The sequence below is a fragment of the Notamacropus eugenii genome, chromosome 7 (assembly GCF_028372415.1).
Source record: "Notamacropus eugenii isolate mMacEug1 chromosome 7, mMacEug1.pri_v2, whole genome shotgun sequence".
Classification (NCBI taxonomy): Eukaryota; Metazoa; Chordata; class Mammalia; order Diprotodontia; family Macropodidae; genus Notamacropus; species Notamacropus eugenii.
In genome coordinates, this window is record NC_092878.1 from 53,641,934 (window position 1) to 53,657,527 (window position 15,594).

At 38.9% G+C, this 15,594-nt stretch overlaps 1 protein-coding gene across 5 annotated transcripts in view; it reads left to right on the forward strand.

Moving 5' to 3' along the window:
- Window positions 1–369: 369 nt before the first annotated feature.
- Window positions 370–15,594, forward strand: part of FRMD5 (FERM domain containing 5) — a 363,021-nt gene continuing 347,796 nt past the window's right edge. For 4 of the 5 annotated variants that reach the window (XM_072623630.1, XM_072623631.1, XM_072623632.1 and 1 more), the window contains exon 1: window positions 370–794. In XM_072623630.1, coding sequence (XP_072479731.1) covers window positions 693–794 — 102 coding nt within the window. In that variant the 5' untranslated portion in view covers window positions 370–692. The remainder of the gene's footprint in view (window positions 795–15,594) is intronic. The other variant, XM_072623628.1, reaches the window with a different exon arrangement.

Sequence of the window (15,594 nt, forward strand, 5' to 3'; positions counted from 1 at the left end):
TTTCGTGTTACGGGACTCAGGAAAGGGGCCAGACAGCAGTTCTGTAGCGGAGCCTGCATCTCCTGCAGATGAGCCTGGATCTCCTGCAGGTCAGGACAATGTAAGGTTGCTGAACCCAACCTGGTCCCTTTCTCCCGGCCCGGCGGGAGGGGCAACAGCGTTCTAAGAACAGCCAGGAGAAAAGCGCCTCTCGCTCGGGATGCCAGAGGGCCGGGCCTGCTCTCCTCGATCCCCAATCCTTTATTGTCATTGGTTCTGGGGTCTGTCTTTCACTCCCGGCACCCCGTCTTTATTAGCTCTCCCGCCCGCCACTCACTCTCGCCGCGCTGGCTCTCATTGGCTTCCTCACCACGAAGGCCCCGCCCCACGAGCTGAGCCCCGATCGAGGGGCGCTGAAAGGAGAGCGGGGCGCGGAGCAGAGCAGAGCAGAGCCGAGCAGCAGTCTCCGGGCTTGCTGGCGGGCGGCAGCGGCGGTGACAGAGGAGGAGGAAGAAAAGGAGGAGAGGACAGGAGAGGCAGCGCGGCCCGGCCGGAGTGATGGTGCAGGTGCCCGGGGCGGGCGCCGCGCTGCCCCATTGAGGGGCGCCTGCTCGGGTCCGGGGTCCGCAGCGCCACCGCCGCTGCCGCTGCCGCCGCCGCCGCCGCCGCCGCGTCGCTCCCGGGGGCGGGCTGGCTGGCGGACGGGCGGGAAGATGCTGAGCAGGTTGATGAGCGGCAGCAGCAGGAACCTGGAGCGCGAGTACAGCTGCACCGTGCGGCTCCTGGACGACAGCGAGTACACCTGCACCATCCAGGTCAGCAGCCCCAGCGCCCTCCGCCCTCGGCTCTCCGCCACCCTTCCCCCTGCAGCAGCGGCGGCCGTAGCTCCGGGGTAACTTGGCTCGGGGCCGCCCGCTTGCCGTCGCCTCCCTGGGCTTTGTCCGTGGACCGGCTGCGGCTTAGCTGGGGGGCTTTCCCGGAGGGGAGGGGGAGCCTCTCCCCAAGCATTCCTTCGCGGGAGCGGGACGCGATGCCCCCTTTCTTTCTCTTCTCCCCACTTTTGTCTTCCTAGGCTCTCCTGGATCGGGGCGGGCGATCCCCAAAGTACTGCAGACTCAGGTGCAGGCTCTTGTCCCAAGGACCCTCCCCAGTCCTTCTACCAGTTCCCCCTCCCCTGTTGGGTGCTGGAGAAACCCAGCCTTGCACTGTCCCTGCCACTCTGGGCGCACAAAAAGCCTTCCCGGAGAGGGAGCTGTCCCCTGGGCAGGGCACCCCTACTGAACGCACTCTTGGGGATAGGTCGGGAGGTGTTTGGCCCGGCCGCCCCGTCGGAGTTAAAGCCATGGGGCTGTAAGTCCATGGACACAGGGAGCAGACACTCAATCTCGGGGTAGCCGGCCGCGCTGATGCGCCTGCTGCTGGGATGGGACTCAGGAAGGACAGAAGGACTTGGGGGGGGGGGGGGCCTGCGCCGGAGCTGGCCGGCTTTTCTTTTTATATTTTTCTTTGATGGGAAGAATAATGGTATATGTCATATGTTTCAGCGTTTTGTGAGTCAGACTCGGACTGTAGGATGGAGCACAGCAGTCCATGCCGAGTGGCCTATTGAACAGAGAGACTCCCCTTTCAGACGTTTGTCAGCCCCTCACCCAATAACCCCCTACACACACATGTAGACCACCGCCATTCACTTCCAAAACGATGTGTTTAGCAGGTGTATGGATGTGGATTTGGAGGTGGGACGAAAGGAAGAGGTTGTAGATTGAGTGCAAGTCTCAGCTATTGGGGTGTGTGGGTGGGGGGCGCTTGGTAGAGAAATCAGCGACTTAAGAAAACAACAGCGCTGCACAGAATGAAAAGAATCCCTTCAGCGCCTGCTATATTACGATCCCGTGCTCTTCTGTTCCCTCCCTACTGCTGTGTGGTACGTCAGGAGTAGTAGTCCTTCCCAGGAATGCAGTAACAAGCCTTTCTCCTCCTTTAGTCAGGGATGAAAAACACTGGAAAACCCTCAGTGTTTAATTCATTAGGAATTCGCAGCTGGAAACTGCCTTTTTCTTCCCCTCCCTAGAAACAAATATAGCAGGAATCAGTGAAGTCTTACCTGATTCCTACAGCCCTAGTTGAAAAGACAGAAAGCTCTGGGTTCCAAGATGTGGCAGACGGAAACTGTTGGCACCAGCCCCAGTGGCTCTGGCCCTTCTCACACCCTCCCCTTCTGTATTGGGATGTAGCAGTGTGTGAAGGAGGGAGGCGATTATGATAGCTCTTTGCTGCCTTGGTTCTGGGTTCAGAGTGCTCATCTCTAATCTGTCTCTTTCCCTTTCCCCTTGATGTCAACATTGCTGTTAGGTGCTACAGAAGGTTCCTGAGGTTAGAGGGAAAAGTAGAAAAATCTATTTTTAAAGACACTGGAACACAGGCTGAGCAGAATTTGTGATAAGGCTAACCATCAAGTGAAAGCCCTACTGTATTTGATGTTGATCATTTGAGATGATGTATATTATTTCCTTTCAGAGTGATGAGTTACTTTACCTATAGGCTAGATTTACAAATTTTTTTTTAACACTTTGTGGAAGGAAAAAATGTGATTTATACACCCATACCATATGAAGTAGCTGGTTATGTGCCACCAAAGTACACGTTTCAAAGTATACATATTTTTGTTAGTTTTAAAGTTTAAAGCTTTTTGTAGAAGCATAATTTGGATAGTTCTAGGAACCTCTTACAGGAACTGTTGGAATGTGTTTTGAGGGTGGATTTCTGAGACGAGTCATTGTCACATTTTTTTTTCAGGGTAAAAGGTTTGGGACTGGTAACAGTTTTTTTTAGTTTTCACTGAAATAAACTGAAGAACCAGTGACATCATCAATCTAATAAAAATGGTTGGTTACCAAGCATTTTTAATGAATCAAGATAAGTTACTTGATTATTTTCTTTAATAGCTGGAACAATGTCAAGGGTTAGTGATTGGTTGACCTCATGTTAGAGGTATTGGTAGTTTTTGTGATCTACTTTGAGAAAGGAAATACAAATATTTAACTTTTAAGAATGCTGCTTATGATTAACTGCTGAGTGCATGCTTGCAACACTATGTTATACTAGTTGTATGTTCTGTTGTTCTTAACTGAAACTCGTCAAACTTGACATTGAAAATCCAGGCCTTTAAAAAACATAGGAAGATGGTATCACACAAACAGTTTTTGGTTCTAGCATAATTTTTGATTTACTTTTGTGATGTGAAAATTAGAGGGGGAAATATCAAACTAGCATATCATATGAAAGGAATATATTCCATGAACATGACTTGAGTGTTTGAAAATTATTTTTCCTTAGCAACTCTTTTCTTTCCTACAATATGATTTAATTTTGAATAGTATTTGGAAGCAATATGGAAAGGAATAGTGAAGCATTTGTTGTTGTGTAAGACCACTGATTCTCATCATATTTGGAATTGCAATTCTTTGATTTTGCAACATTGTATTTTTTTCCCTTAAAGTCCCATATAATTCTTGATATCTTCTTTAAAAACAGACATGAGTGTATATACAGGTAAGTATGTCTACATATAATGTGTATAAACTCTTAGAAAGTATACGATTGTGTATATGTATACACATTTACATGTGTGTTGTATATAAACTTCTCCAGGAAGTAAGAGCAGTAAATATGAATATATATACTATTTAATCTATATAGAGGGTGATCTATACACCTCTACCTGGCATCTTTTTGAGAATATGAAATTTAATGTAGAATATTATTGTAATCTTTTATATTGAAGTAGCTATACTGGACTAGTTACCTTAATCTGCCAATTTGTGAAATATTATAAAATCAACCCAAACATCTTTATATCTCCTAAATGAAGGTTGCTACAGTTATCACTCTTTTATAGACATGCTTTCATTACTTCTAATATGTAAGTGTATTTATAATCTATAAGAAAGGAAAGTATGCATTGTAGAACTGTAGTATAATCATTCTACTGTGAAGAGCATTGTTAATAGCTAGGGAATGCTGACTTGAATTTTGAAGGTCATTGCCTCATAAATGCAGATGTAATCCATATTTTTCACTGATCTGTTTTATTTGTGCAAGTTTATATTTACACACCATGTTTGCAACCTTGCCTGCCTATTTTATTGGGAAGAAAATACGGTTTATTAAACAGCTATGCATATCTCTGATTTTAATGAACTGCATAGAGACATTAAATGCAGTGCTTGAACATAATAAAGTAAAGTAGATTCTTAGCTATCTTTAAGAGTGGAATAGTTGATAATAAAATGCTGGGGAGGTGTATTAGAACATTTACAGTAGAAATGTAATTTAAGCAACCCTATAACTTCTGTCACTTCAAGTGTGAAATATTTCTTTTTATTTTAATGAGAATTCAAACTCACCTAGAAACTAACTTATTTTTTTTACCAGAAACATATTTAAACAACATTTTGTAAATTTAATTATTAATTTAGCACCTGAGAAAAATTAGCCTTTGTCGTGACTTGTGAAGGAACAGCTATTAATAGATACTGTACTCTTTACAGTTATTTAATGTGTATTTCCCCAAGTAATTAAAAAGATAAATTTATGAAACATTCTGTTATTTTTGGGAGAATATGTCAGCTGGCCTTAGGTCTACTTTAAGCTATTTATGAGATTTAATTTTAATTTTGAAGAGCTGACCTGGTTGACTCAAATTAAGGGTTTTCCCAATCCGAGATTTTTAGTTTGCTTTTGTTGGTCTCTTTAAGCCTTAACCATTACCCTTCATGTGATAAGTCTTTCCTTAGAATTTCCTCTTTACATTTGACTGTAAACAGGATTTTTATTTCATTAAGGAAAAGGAGTGTTAGGTTAATTTTATTCACAGAAAAGAACACAAAGAGATTGTATTTTAATGAATATTGATTTTTTTAAAAAAAGGCTTTTATCTTAAGAGCAATTAAGCTATCTTTGGAGCTCTGCTAAAAATAGCAGTCACTTAGAATACATATCCTTTTAGGAAACTAAAGTTTTTTGGAAGGTCTTAATTTTGGGGGCAGTTCTGTAACTGGTATAGTAAACAAATTACATTATAAATGAAAACAAATAATTCTCTTCATATGTAAGGTAAATTCTGGAGTACAACACTATGTTGTTGCTTTTAAAAAATATTCTTCATTTATGCATGAAGGAGAGGAAGCTGTGGAAAATGTGTAAATCTTTGTTTTTGCAAAGGCATTTGTATACATTTATACTTTTATAAATCTTTAGAACTAGTTTACTAGATAATACAATTGTGAACAAAATATGAAATGAAAATAGCATATACTTTTGCTCTTGTTTTATGTTAGTGGCCACATATGTTGTTTACCATTGTCTGATATACTATCAATGATGAAACAGATTTATTTGAAGCACATTTTAATATTTGAAGGATCTGTAATTTGATTGGTATGGATTCTCTTCCCACCAGAGCACATCATATTTCTTTTGTAATTTTGAAATCTTTTAGACTTGCTGCAGTTGAAAAATTCATTACCCTGTTGTGCCCAACTTGGTGATAGAACTGCTCGAAACTTAGCTAAGTTGGTACTCAATTTTGAATTTTCTTTTTCCTCAACATAAGTAAACCACCTCCAAAAAAAGGACAGGATTGCCCATGCCTTGACCACAGTCAATTCAGTAATGACTTCCATGCATTATAAACAGACCCTTCCTAATATCTGCTCCTTATAACCTCTTTGGGCCTGTAAAATGAAGGAGTTCAAGTTTCTGATAGCTTTAAATATATTGTTAATATTCTTAAAACATTCTTATAATGTCATTTAGTTGATTGCCCATTTATAAAATTTCCTATGGAGATAACTGCACCATATACAACATATAATTATAATGTATCACCTAAGATAGCATATTTCTAAAACTAATTAAGAGCTTTAATGGGGTATGATGGTACTTATCTGTGGTACTTCTCTAGAAGTTACCTCATGTTGACTTTCCATTGTAGGTTTGGTCACTTGGGTTTTTGGTCACTTGGATGGGCAACTTCTTTCATGAGTTTGAGGATTTTAAGGGTATTTTGTGGGAATCTACTCCTAAAAAATACAGCTTACAGGCCCCCAGTGATAGATTTAACTTTAATAGTCAGCCAGTAGACACAATTAGCTCAAAGTAAAGACATTTATTAAGAGGGCATGATTAGAATAATTGCTGTAGATTACAGGTTTGGGATTCCTTGAAACTACTCTCCTTCAAACAATTCCCAGTAGGAGAACACAGTTCCTACCTTTCTTTCTCTCTTCTCACTTGTCTCCTTAGTCTTTCCCTGAGGTTTACTGCCGGGATTGGGAGGGCAGTTTCTAACTTGAGGTGCTCTTTCCAACGAATAAATACACACTCCACCAGTGAGAAGAGAGTGGACACAAACTTAAGAGTATAGTGGTAATAAGGCACATGTGAGAAACACGTGTCTAGGACAACTGATGCCTCTGGTATGGCTCTTTGGAGTCTTCATCCTGCTCCTTTCTAGATATAGCATCTCTGTTTGGTGAGCCACTCAGTGGACTTTCTGTATATGCTACTTTTTTTAGCTCAGAATCTATAATCTATTCTCTTCTCTGCTACTAGAGGTCTTATTTCTTCAAGCTATTTTCTGCCAGTGGCAGTGTGGAACAGTGGAGAAGCCCTGGACTTGGAGTCACAAGATGGAGGTTCAAATCCCACCTTAGGCACTTGATTGTGTAACCATGGGCAAATAACTTAACTTCTTGTCTCAGCTTCCTCCTCTGTAAAATGAGAGATTTGGACTCAGTAGTCTAAAAGGTCTCTTCTGGATAAAAACTCATGATCCTCCCTGTGTCTTTGTTTCCACAGAGAGTGTCTATATTATTCCTACTGGATGGGCCTCACCTATCCCTCATTCCCTCTCAAACTTCTTTTAAGGACCACTCAGGCATGACTCATTTTTTTCCCTAACTAATGGCCAGGCTTCCTCTCTAATTCTACCAGAGAGAACTCCTTTATACTTTGTAAAAGAGTAGTAGAAAGTTAACTGGTATTTTACTTCCTTAAAGTATTAATACCTTATTACCTCTTTTTGTCAGTCCTTTTCTTTCTGTAATTACATCGACTGGCTGGGGAAGGTGGGAAGGGGAGCTAAATCCACCCTACATGTATTTTTTCTTGTTTTTTACTTATCTAGATACTGCTAGCCAAATAACTGTGTACCTTCTTTTCTTGCATAAAAACATTTGTATGTAATTGTTTTATTTGATAGAGTCTTAGGTGTTGCTGATAAAGTTCTTCAATTAACCTTTGTTGAACAAGAGTGTTAAAATGAATACTGGATTGAGAACCAGGAGTACTTGGACTTAGTAAGACCTGAGTAAGACATTAAATCTTTCTGGATCTTAGCTTCTTCAACTTTAAAATATGGATAATATGTGCTCTACCTGTTTTACAGGGATGATGCTAATATCAAATGAGATATAACAGCTCACTCTACAGCAGCTATCCTTTTTTTCTTCTCTAAAAGCTGAGCAGGGGCATTGGTCTAGGGGGGGACATAAAGTTACATACAGTGAAAGTCAGAGTAGAAATGATAATGGCATAGCTGCTTCCTAGGGCTGGCTGTTGATTCTACTAGCTTTGCTCTGGAGAAGTAAATGAAGTCAGTGGTCCTAAACACCGGAGATGAGGAAGCATCAACCCTCCTGAGCTGTGGTTTGAACAAGAAACCACATTCTTGGCTTCTGTGCCATGACTGAGACAAAGCTTTGTATCTAAGATTTCTGTTTTCACCTGATGATTGGTTCTGAGGGAAGTGTGAATTGAACTATGTTAACTATGTTGTTGCACTTCTTTGCCTGTTCAGGGAAGGAGTCAAACTATGTAGGTCTTAGAACTTCAAACAGACCTTCCAGCTGTTTGCTAGATGCTTTATCTGTTTTATTTTGCACTGTGTAACATGATTATTAAATGTCGTTTAATAACTGATTGATTCTATGTTGAATACAATGCCACATCCAGCATTCTGGCATGTAGCTAGTTTCCATGGGGAATTGATTTCATAATGCTAATGGCAAGTAACCAATGATGCTTGAAATGTAGTACAGTGAAAAGGAGGTGGGGTTAACCAGTGGATGGGGGCTCAGAGCTAAGTTTTAATTGGGTAGGTCCACAAAACCATATACCCCTATATGATAAGTGGGGCTACTCCATAGCGAGAGACAAAATTAAGGTGTCAAAGGTTTTGGACTATGGTAATCCTAGAGAGCATTGTACTTGGCTCTTCTACCTCATTTGGGCATGCACAGACTGCAGAATAAAAATGGACACCTCATTAGCACCATCTGGTGGCTGACTATCACTTTCTAAACCCAATTATGTAAATGTTATTATCAGTTTTAGAAAAAAGTGAATAGGGAAGATAATCTGGATTCAGAATCAGGATTACCTGGGTTCAGATGTCACTTCACATCTTTATCAGCTATATGACCTTGAGTAAATCATTTAATCTATCTAAGCCTTAGTTTCCTCATCTGTAAAATGACCTGGAGAAGGAAATGACAAGCCACTCCAGTATCTTTGCCAAGAAAACCCCAAATGGGGTCATGAAGAGTTAGGTATGACTGAAAATGACTGAACAGCAATAAAAAAGGCATCGCTACTGTATTAAGCAACTTAATTTATAATTCATTTCGTAGTTGTAATTATAATTATCTGTGGAATTTTTTCTTTGAAAATAGGTTTCTGCTGCTTGTTTTATACAACTATTTCAACTGAGATTTTAACTTGTGTGTATGCCAAAGGAGAGATTTAGTATATTTGACTCTATTGCCTTCCTAGTATGTCTACCACAATGTTATTTTCATCCTATATAGTATTTTAGAGCATTTGCTTGAAAAGAGGCATATGAATGTGAGGTAGTAATATAGTTCTGGGTGAGGGAGATAACAATGAAACCTTCAAATACATAACTCAGCAACTACTGGCAGCATATGTACGGTTCATTGGCAGAGACCTTACCATTGGAAGATAGATGGACCTGTTGCAAATAGGCTAATGAACCAATCTTACTTAAGTCATTTAGGAACTTTCAGAATAAATCAGTGTTAACAATTTTTTCTGGAAAGAAGACTTAATAAGAATAATCCATAAAACAAGTTCTATAACTTAACACTTGAGCTTAGCAGAGTAAATAAAAACAACACACACTTTGATACTTTAAGACTTTGAGAACTATTCTTTGATTAGTTTGAAAGATGGTTGAACTAGTTTCCACAAGCAAGGACATATTTAGTTTGTTCATCTATAATCAGAGCTAATGATTCTAATTGTCCTAGTTGTTTTTCTCCTTGAATCAGGTCCATCAAAGATAGATGTATTTATACATAAGCAGGTTTCAGAATAAATATGTATCAGTATTTATATACATATAGATGGAACAGCCCATATGCAGAAAAAGAAATCATTTCAATTCTAGTAATACAAATATGGTAAAGTAGAGGGCTTGAAATGAGATAGGGATAGGGAAGGCTTTAAAACAGGATACTAACTTGTGTTGTACAATTCTTTGTGCTGCTTCTAAGAATGTTTCCTAGAATAATGAATTTTAGAAAGATAAACAGGTTGACAAATAACATATCCTGTGTGTTACTATTGTCATTACATTATATCATGCCCAATGGAAATATTTATCCTATTACATGTGGCATAACAATGTTTTCAGCTCTTGTGATGTATTTGCTACGATTATGTGTCCTGTTATTATGTATTGCTTTAGTGTTGTGCACTTGCTGTAACTCTGATGTGTAGGCAAAACGTGTCTTTTGAGTTAGTGACATAAAAAGTGATTTGCATGCATGTGTATTCTTGAAAATAGAGTTCTGTACTATGTATGTACTAGGTGCATCCTGGCTCTGATGGAAATTTTTTCACTATACTCCTTTTGTGTCAATATCCTTATAAATACAAGATTTTATTGTTATGTTCCTGGAAATATTTTGGAATTTTGATGTTATACAGATCTCTGCACAGGATGTCTTTGTTCTAGAATTCAATAGGAATAAATTCTAGCACTTTGTAAAAAAGTTTTTTTCACAACCTTTTCACTCCTGTGTTTGTAATTCACACTTGGGTTTGTAAATACTATTTTCTACATTTCTGACAATGTATAGGTTTTTAATAATTCATTCTTAGGTTCAGGCATGATACTACAAAAGAATTCTGGGACTTGGCTTTGAAATTGGTGATCCTTCTTCTGTTTGCTAGTGTGTATTTGTCCAAATGAAGAGTTCTGATGAAATATTTTACTGTTCTAGATTTGTCAAAGACAATTTTAAAAGAAGACTTGTAGTGAGAAATTGTTTAGGGAAGTCACTTTCTGAAGAGTTAGCTACTTTTGCTAAAAGAATGGGGATTATCTTTTCCATATAGGAAACCAAATTGTAGTGCAATGTCTTCTGAAATCACTATGTTTGGTTTCCAGGCCAGGAAGGAAATGTGGCACAGCTGTCATTTGTTATAAATGATAATGCATTACAGAAGTAGGTGAAGGAATAAGCAGGAATTTGCCATAGGAGAACAGGCATTATATTTTCTTAACAGTTTTGTCAAGCGCTTGCAGTAGCTCATCAGTGTTGAAAGGGTAAAACTGAAACGTGTGTGTGTGTATATACACCTAGTTATATTTGTATATCATTAGATATAATTGTAATGGTCAAAAGAATTTTTTTTATTTAGGAAGGTTTTTTCAAAAAATATTCTTTTTAGTGTTTTTTTTTCCCAGAAATTATCGTACTGTTAAAATAGTTTTAAATGGTCAGTTCTAGGGTAACCTATAAAACTGAGTAAACAGTGCATGGTAATATTAAGTAGGATTTTATTAGACTATCTTAAATGGAAAAGCTCAGATTTTTATCTGATATAGGTAGCTAAAACTAATTTACGTGATTGAAGTGCATATATATGCTCTAATGAATTTTTCTCCCTCATGTTTGGCAGTAGTGGCCTGCCTTCTTCCTGCTTCAACCTATTAATCACTCTTCCAACCATTATTTTTGGTGGGATTTTGCCTTATGGACACATTTGGCCTCAATCAATTCCATATCTGTCAAAGTTATGATAAAGTAAGATTCTGGGATCAGCTTTTCTTTGAAATTTGTGAGCCTTCTGTTCAGCAGAAGTGGTAAGTTAATCAATTTTCAACTGCCCTGTAGTCACTAATTAATTAATTCTGCAAACATTTATTAAACATCTGCTCTGTGCTAGGCACATAGTAGAATGCAAAGAGAAAATAAAATACAAAGAGAAAAACAAACAATCCTTGCCTCGAGGGGAAAACTACATGCATACAGACAAGTAAATACAAAATAAGTAATTTCATTGGGGGAGTGTAGTCATAACTAGGAGGAATTAGGATAGGTCTTTGAAAAAAGGTGGTACTTGAGCTGGACCTTGAAGGAAGGAAGCTGGACATTCTGAGAGCAGGAGGTGAGGAGAGAATGCATTTTAGGAATGAGCAGCAGTCCATGCAAAGACTCGGAGATGTAATATCATGTAATAGGCCAGTTTTGCTGGAATGAAAGAGTAAGGCCAGTGAAGCTAAGTAATAGGCAATTGGACTGTAAAGGAAGTCTTTGAATGCCAAACAGGAATTTGTATTTTATCCTAGAGACAGGAGGGAAACCATTGGGTAAAGGAATGTGACACAATCAGACCTCCTACTTTATGGGGATGATCCAGCAAAAGAGACTGAGAAAGAGTTGTTAGACCGGGAGGAGGAAGACCAAGAGAGAAGAATCCTGAAAGTGCAGAGATAGGTATCCAAAAGAATGGGGTGGTCAGCTCTTCAGGGGAAATAGGTAATGAGCAGCATTGTATATTTGCATATGTGTGTGTACATATATATATATTTATATACATATATACAATATGAAAAAAAGAAGCTGATTTTTATTTGTCCGTTCAGTCATTTCAATCATGTCTGACTCTTCGTGACCCTACATGGGGTTTTCTTGACAAAGATATTGGAGTCATTTCTTTCTTCATCTCATTTTATAGATGAAGAAACTGAGGCAGAGAAGGTTAAGTGACTTGCCCAGTGTCACATGGCTAATAAGTGTCTGGGACTGGATTTGAATTCATAAAGATGAGTCTTCCTGATTTCCAAGCCCAGTGCTCTATCTATTATACTTAGTGAAAGTCATTAACCATTAGTTGCATGGTTAAAGTGTTAAGAACGTATCGTTGAAGTTTTCTTATATTCTGTTCCCTCTCTGCATGCATATTTCACTGACAAGCCCGTTCATTCCCATGACTTTAAGGAAAGACTTCTACATTGATGACTTCTCTCTATGGCTTCAGATCCCCTGCCCACTTCCACCATTCTGACTTACCTTAAGACTCTTATCAAAACCTACCTTCCGCAGGAGGCCTTTTCCAGCAATCTTCCCCAGCCTCAACCCAGATGCTAGTGGTTCTCCTCTCTGAGATTATCTTTTATTTACTCTGTAATATATTTTATATGTAGTTATGTTCTCCGTTAGAATGTGAACTCTGAAGACAGAGACTATTTTTGCCTTTCTTTGTACCCCTAGACATTAGCACAGTGCTTGGCATTTAATAAATATTCAGTGAATACTTGATTAATTGACTGATGTCCTACAGGTATCTCAAAGTCAACATGCCCCCAAACGAGCTTACTATCTTTCCTTGAAACTTTCTCCTTCTTCTGACTTAACAGCTGTGAATGGTACTGCCATTTACCCTGCCCTAGATGTTTGACTTTTTTGATTCTTTCTTCTTCCTCATCTCTAATATCCAGTCAGTTAAAAGTACTGTCAGGTTCATTTATGTGATATCTTTTGTATCTGTCTCCTTGTATTTGTTCACACTGCCACTATCCCAATAAAGGAAACTGCTCCCTTATTACCAGCAACTTGGACTATTGAAATAGCTTCCTAATTGGTTTTATCTGCTTCTCCTCTGCTTTTTCCCCTCTTCTAATCTATACTTACAGTGCTGCCAGCCTAATCTTCTTTATGCGTAGATCTAGTTATGCTGTTCCTTAGGAACTTTTGAGAAGGTTTGGGTTGTAACCTACTGAATAAAGTTCACACTCCTTATCCCAATGTCCTGGGCCCTCCACAATGTGATACCACCCTGCCTTTCCTGCCTTATCTCCTACTGCTTGTCTTCCATGTACCCAGGAGCTAAGAATTTTTAAATCATATTTTATTGTATTTTCAAGATGTGAAAAATACTCTTAACTCTCTGGTCATACAAAACAGGAGGCTGCTGGATTTGGCTATCAGGCCATATTTGCTGGCCTTCCCTGCTCTGTACCCTAGCCTAAATGGACCACTGACTTTCCTTTGTACAGATGCAATGCTTTTCCATCTCAGTGCTGCAGCTTATACTGTCCTCTGTAGTGACCTCTCACCTTGTCTCCAGCTTACTGAATGCATATCCATCCTTTCAAAATTGGTGTGGTGGTGACCTTGAATTCCTGAAAGCTGTTTCAACAGAGCACAAATTCTAACTGCTTTACTAAGCTGGAAGGGCTTCTAGATGACAGTGTTTGAAGGCTTAAACAAGCTTAGATACATGTGGAGTCTCATCACTGATAGCCTAACTACTGAGTGGTGAATTTTTTTGACATGAAATGGAAAAAATAATAATGATCCCTTTCCATTTCCTCAGTGAGAGAGGTGGTAAGGAAGCAAAGGTGCTAAAAATCATATAATTCTTAGTATTATCTGTTGGCCAGTGAGTTGAAACATCACTAGAAGAACTGTTCTACAACTATTCCGACATCCTTGATATAAATGAAATCAGAAGACATAAACTGAAGGATGGCTCATAATTTTCTTTGGGGAGATAAATAAAGGACTTGGGGTAACTGGTTTCATCATGGGCCCAAAGGCAACCTAGAAACATCATTTGTAAGACACTTAATCATCTTGCCTTATGGAACTAAAGTGTAGACAGATAGACCATCGTGAATATAATGACAGATTAGGAGCCAACATCTTTTGAAGTAGAGAATTTCCATGAATAACTTTAAAAGATCTTAAGAAAACAGTCAATATATACTTTAATTCTTGGTGACTGACGCACAGGTGGACCCAAAGGAGAATGGCAACATTTTTAGAAAATATAGTTTGGAATTAAGAAATGAGAAGCTAAAGCCTTGTGTAGACTACTTGGAAACTTCTTATCTATATACTGTGAATTTTTCTCTGAAGAGAAAGATGAAAAGTGTTATCTATGACAAATACCAATCAAAATTATAAACAAAGTTGATATCATTTCAATAGTTAGCAAATGGCTGGTTTCTGATGCAGGAGATACTAAATTAAGCACAGAGTTTGAGGAGGAAAAGCAAGCTGCATTGCATGTGGAAATGATGGAGCACTATAATTTACTTTAAATTGTTCATGGTCACAAAAGTCCATCTTATTAACATTTATATTCTGGTGAGGTTATATAGCTGCAAGTCACACAATACCACAGTTTTAGAAGAATAAAAATTCAAGTTGGTCCTAATGGTAATGAAAAGATTCTTGGTGGATCTAAGTAGGGTAAATGTCCCAGTGAAGTGACATGTGTTATTGGAAAAGCAAATGGTTCTACCATATAGTGAGGGATGATAGATAGACAACCCAAATGCTGCCCTGGTATCCATAAAATATTAAAAGAAGTAGAAGAAAGCCTCCAGCACATCGGGTAGATCCTTTGTGGAGTATTTATGGAAAGCCTTGGAAAAGAGTTGCAAAGTATTAGAAGGTATAGACAGGTTTGATCTATACACCAATGAGATAGTTGGATCCTATGGTTAATAAATCCATCAAAGTATCAAAAGAAGTTTCACCTCACATTTGTATCCTGTCCTCCATTCCGCACTTTTTTCCTTTTGGTCTCTGTAGTATTAGAATCTGAGTCTTAAAATGAATGAACCTGTTTCCTCCAGTGCAGAAAAATAGCAGTTAGAAATTCCTTAAACTCAGTCTCACCTCCACCCCAGCATATACATGATAACTAGTGAGAGAGGGATAAACAACCCTTTGCCTCTGGATTCTGGAGGAGGTAGCTATCTATGCGAGTTTTATCAGAAGGAATGAACGTAAGGTGACTTTGTTGGTCTCTCTCCAACTTCATAGAAACTGATATCGCTGATGTATCTAGACACTGAAGAAATCAATGCTTTCCACTTTATTGGTGAAAAGGTCAGTCTGCCCCCTCTGTATAAAGCAGCAATTTCAGTATTTCTCGTGAAAGTGGTCTTGGTCCTTTGTTCTCCCCAGAGGAGATAGGTAATGGTTGTTTTAGGTGTCTAAAACTCTGCCTCTGGCTACAGTTTCAATTTGTTTCCTTTCCATTTCATTTTCTTAAAGCTGGATATGTTAAATGGGGCTGAAATTAATGTGTTTATTTAGAGAACAGCCCTAACTAGAGATCAGTAACAGTTTACTCTGCCAGGAGAGTTGTTTGTGCATCTCCATTGGATCTATATCATTTTAATAGTTAACCTTTGGAGAGCAACTGCATGAAAATATACTGTACTCTATGGATTTTTTTTTTGTATATAAAAGAGCAAAGGCTAATTTTCAGAAAGTCACTAAT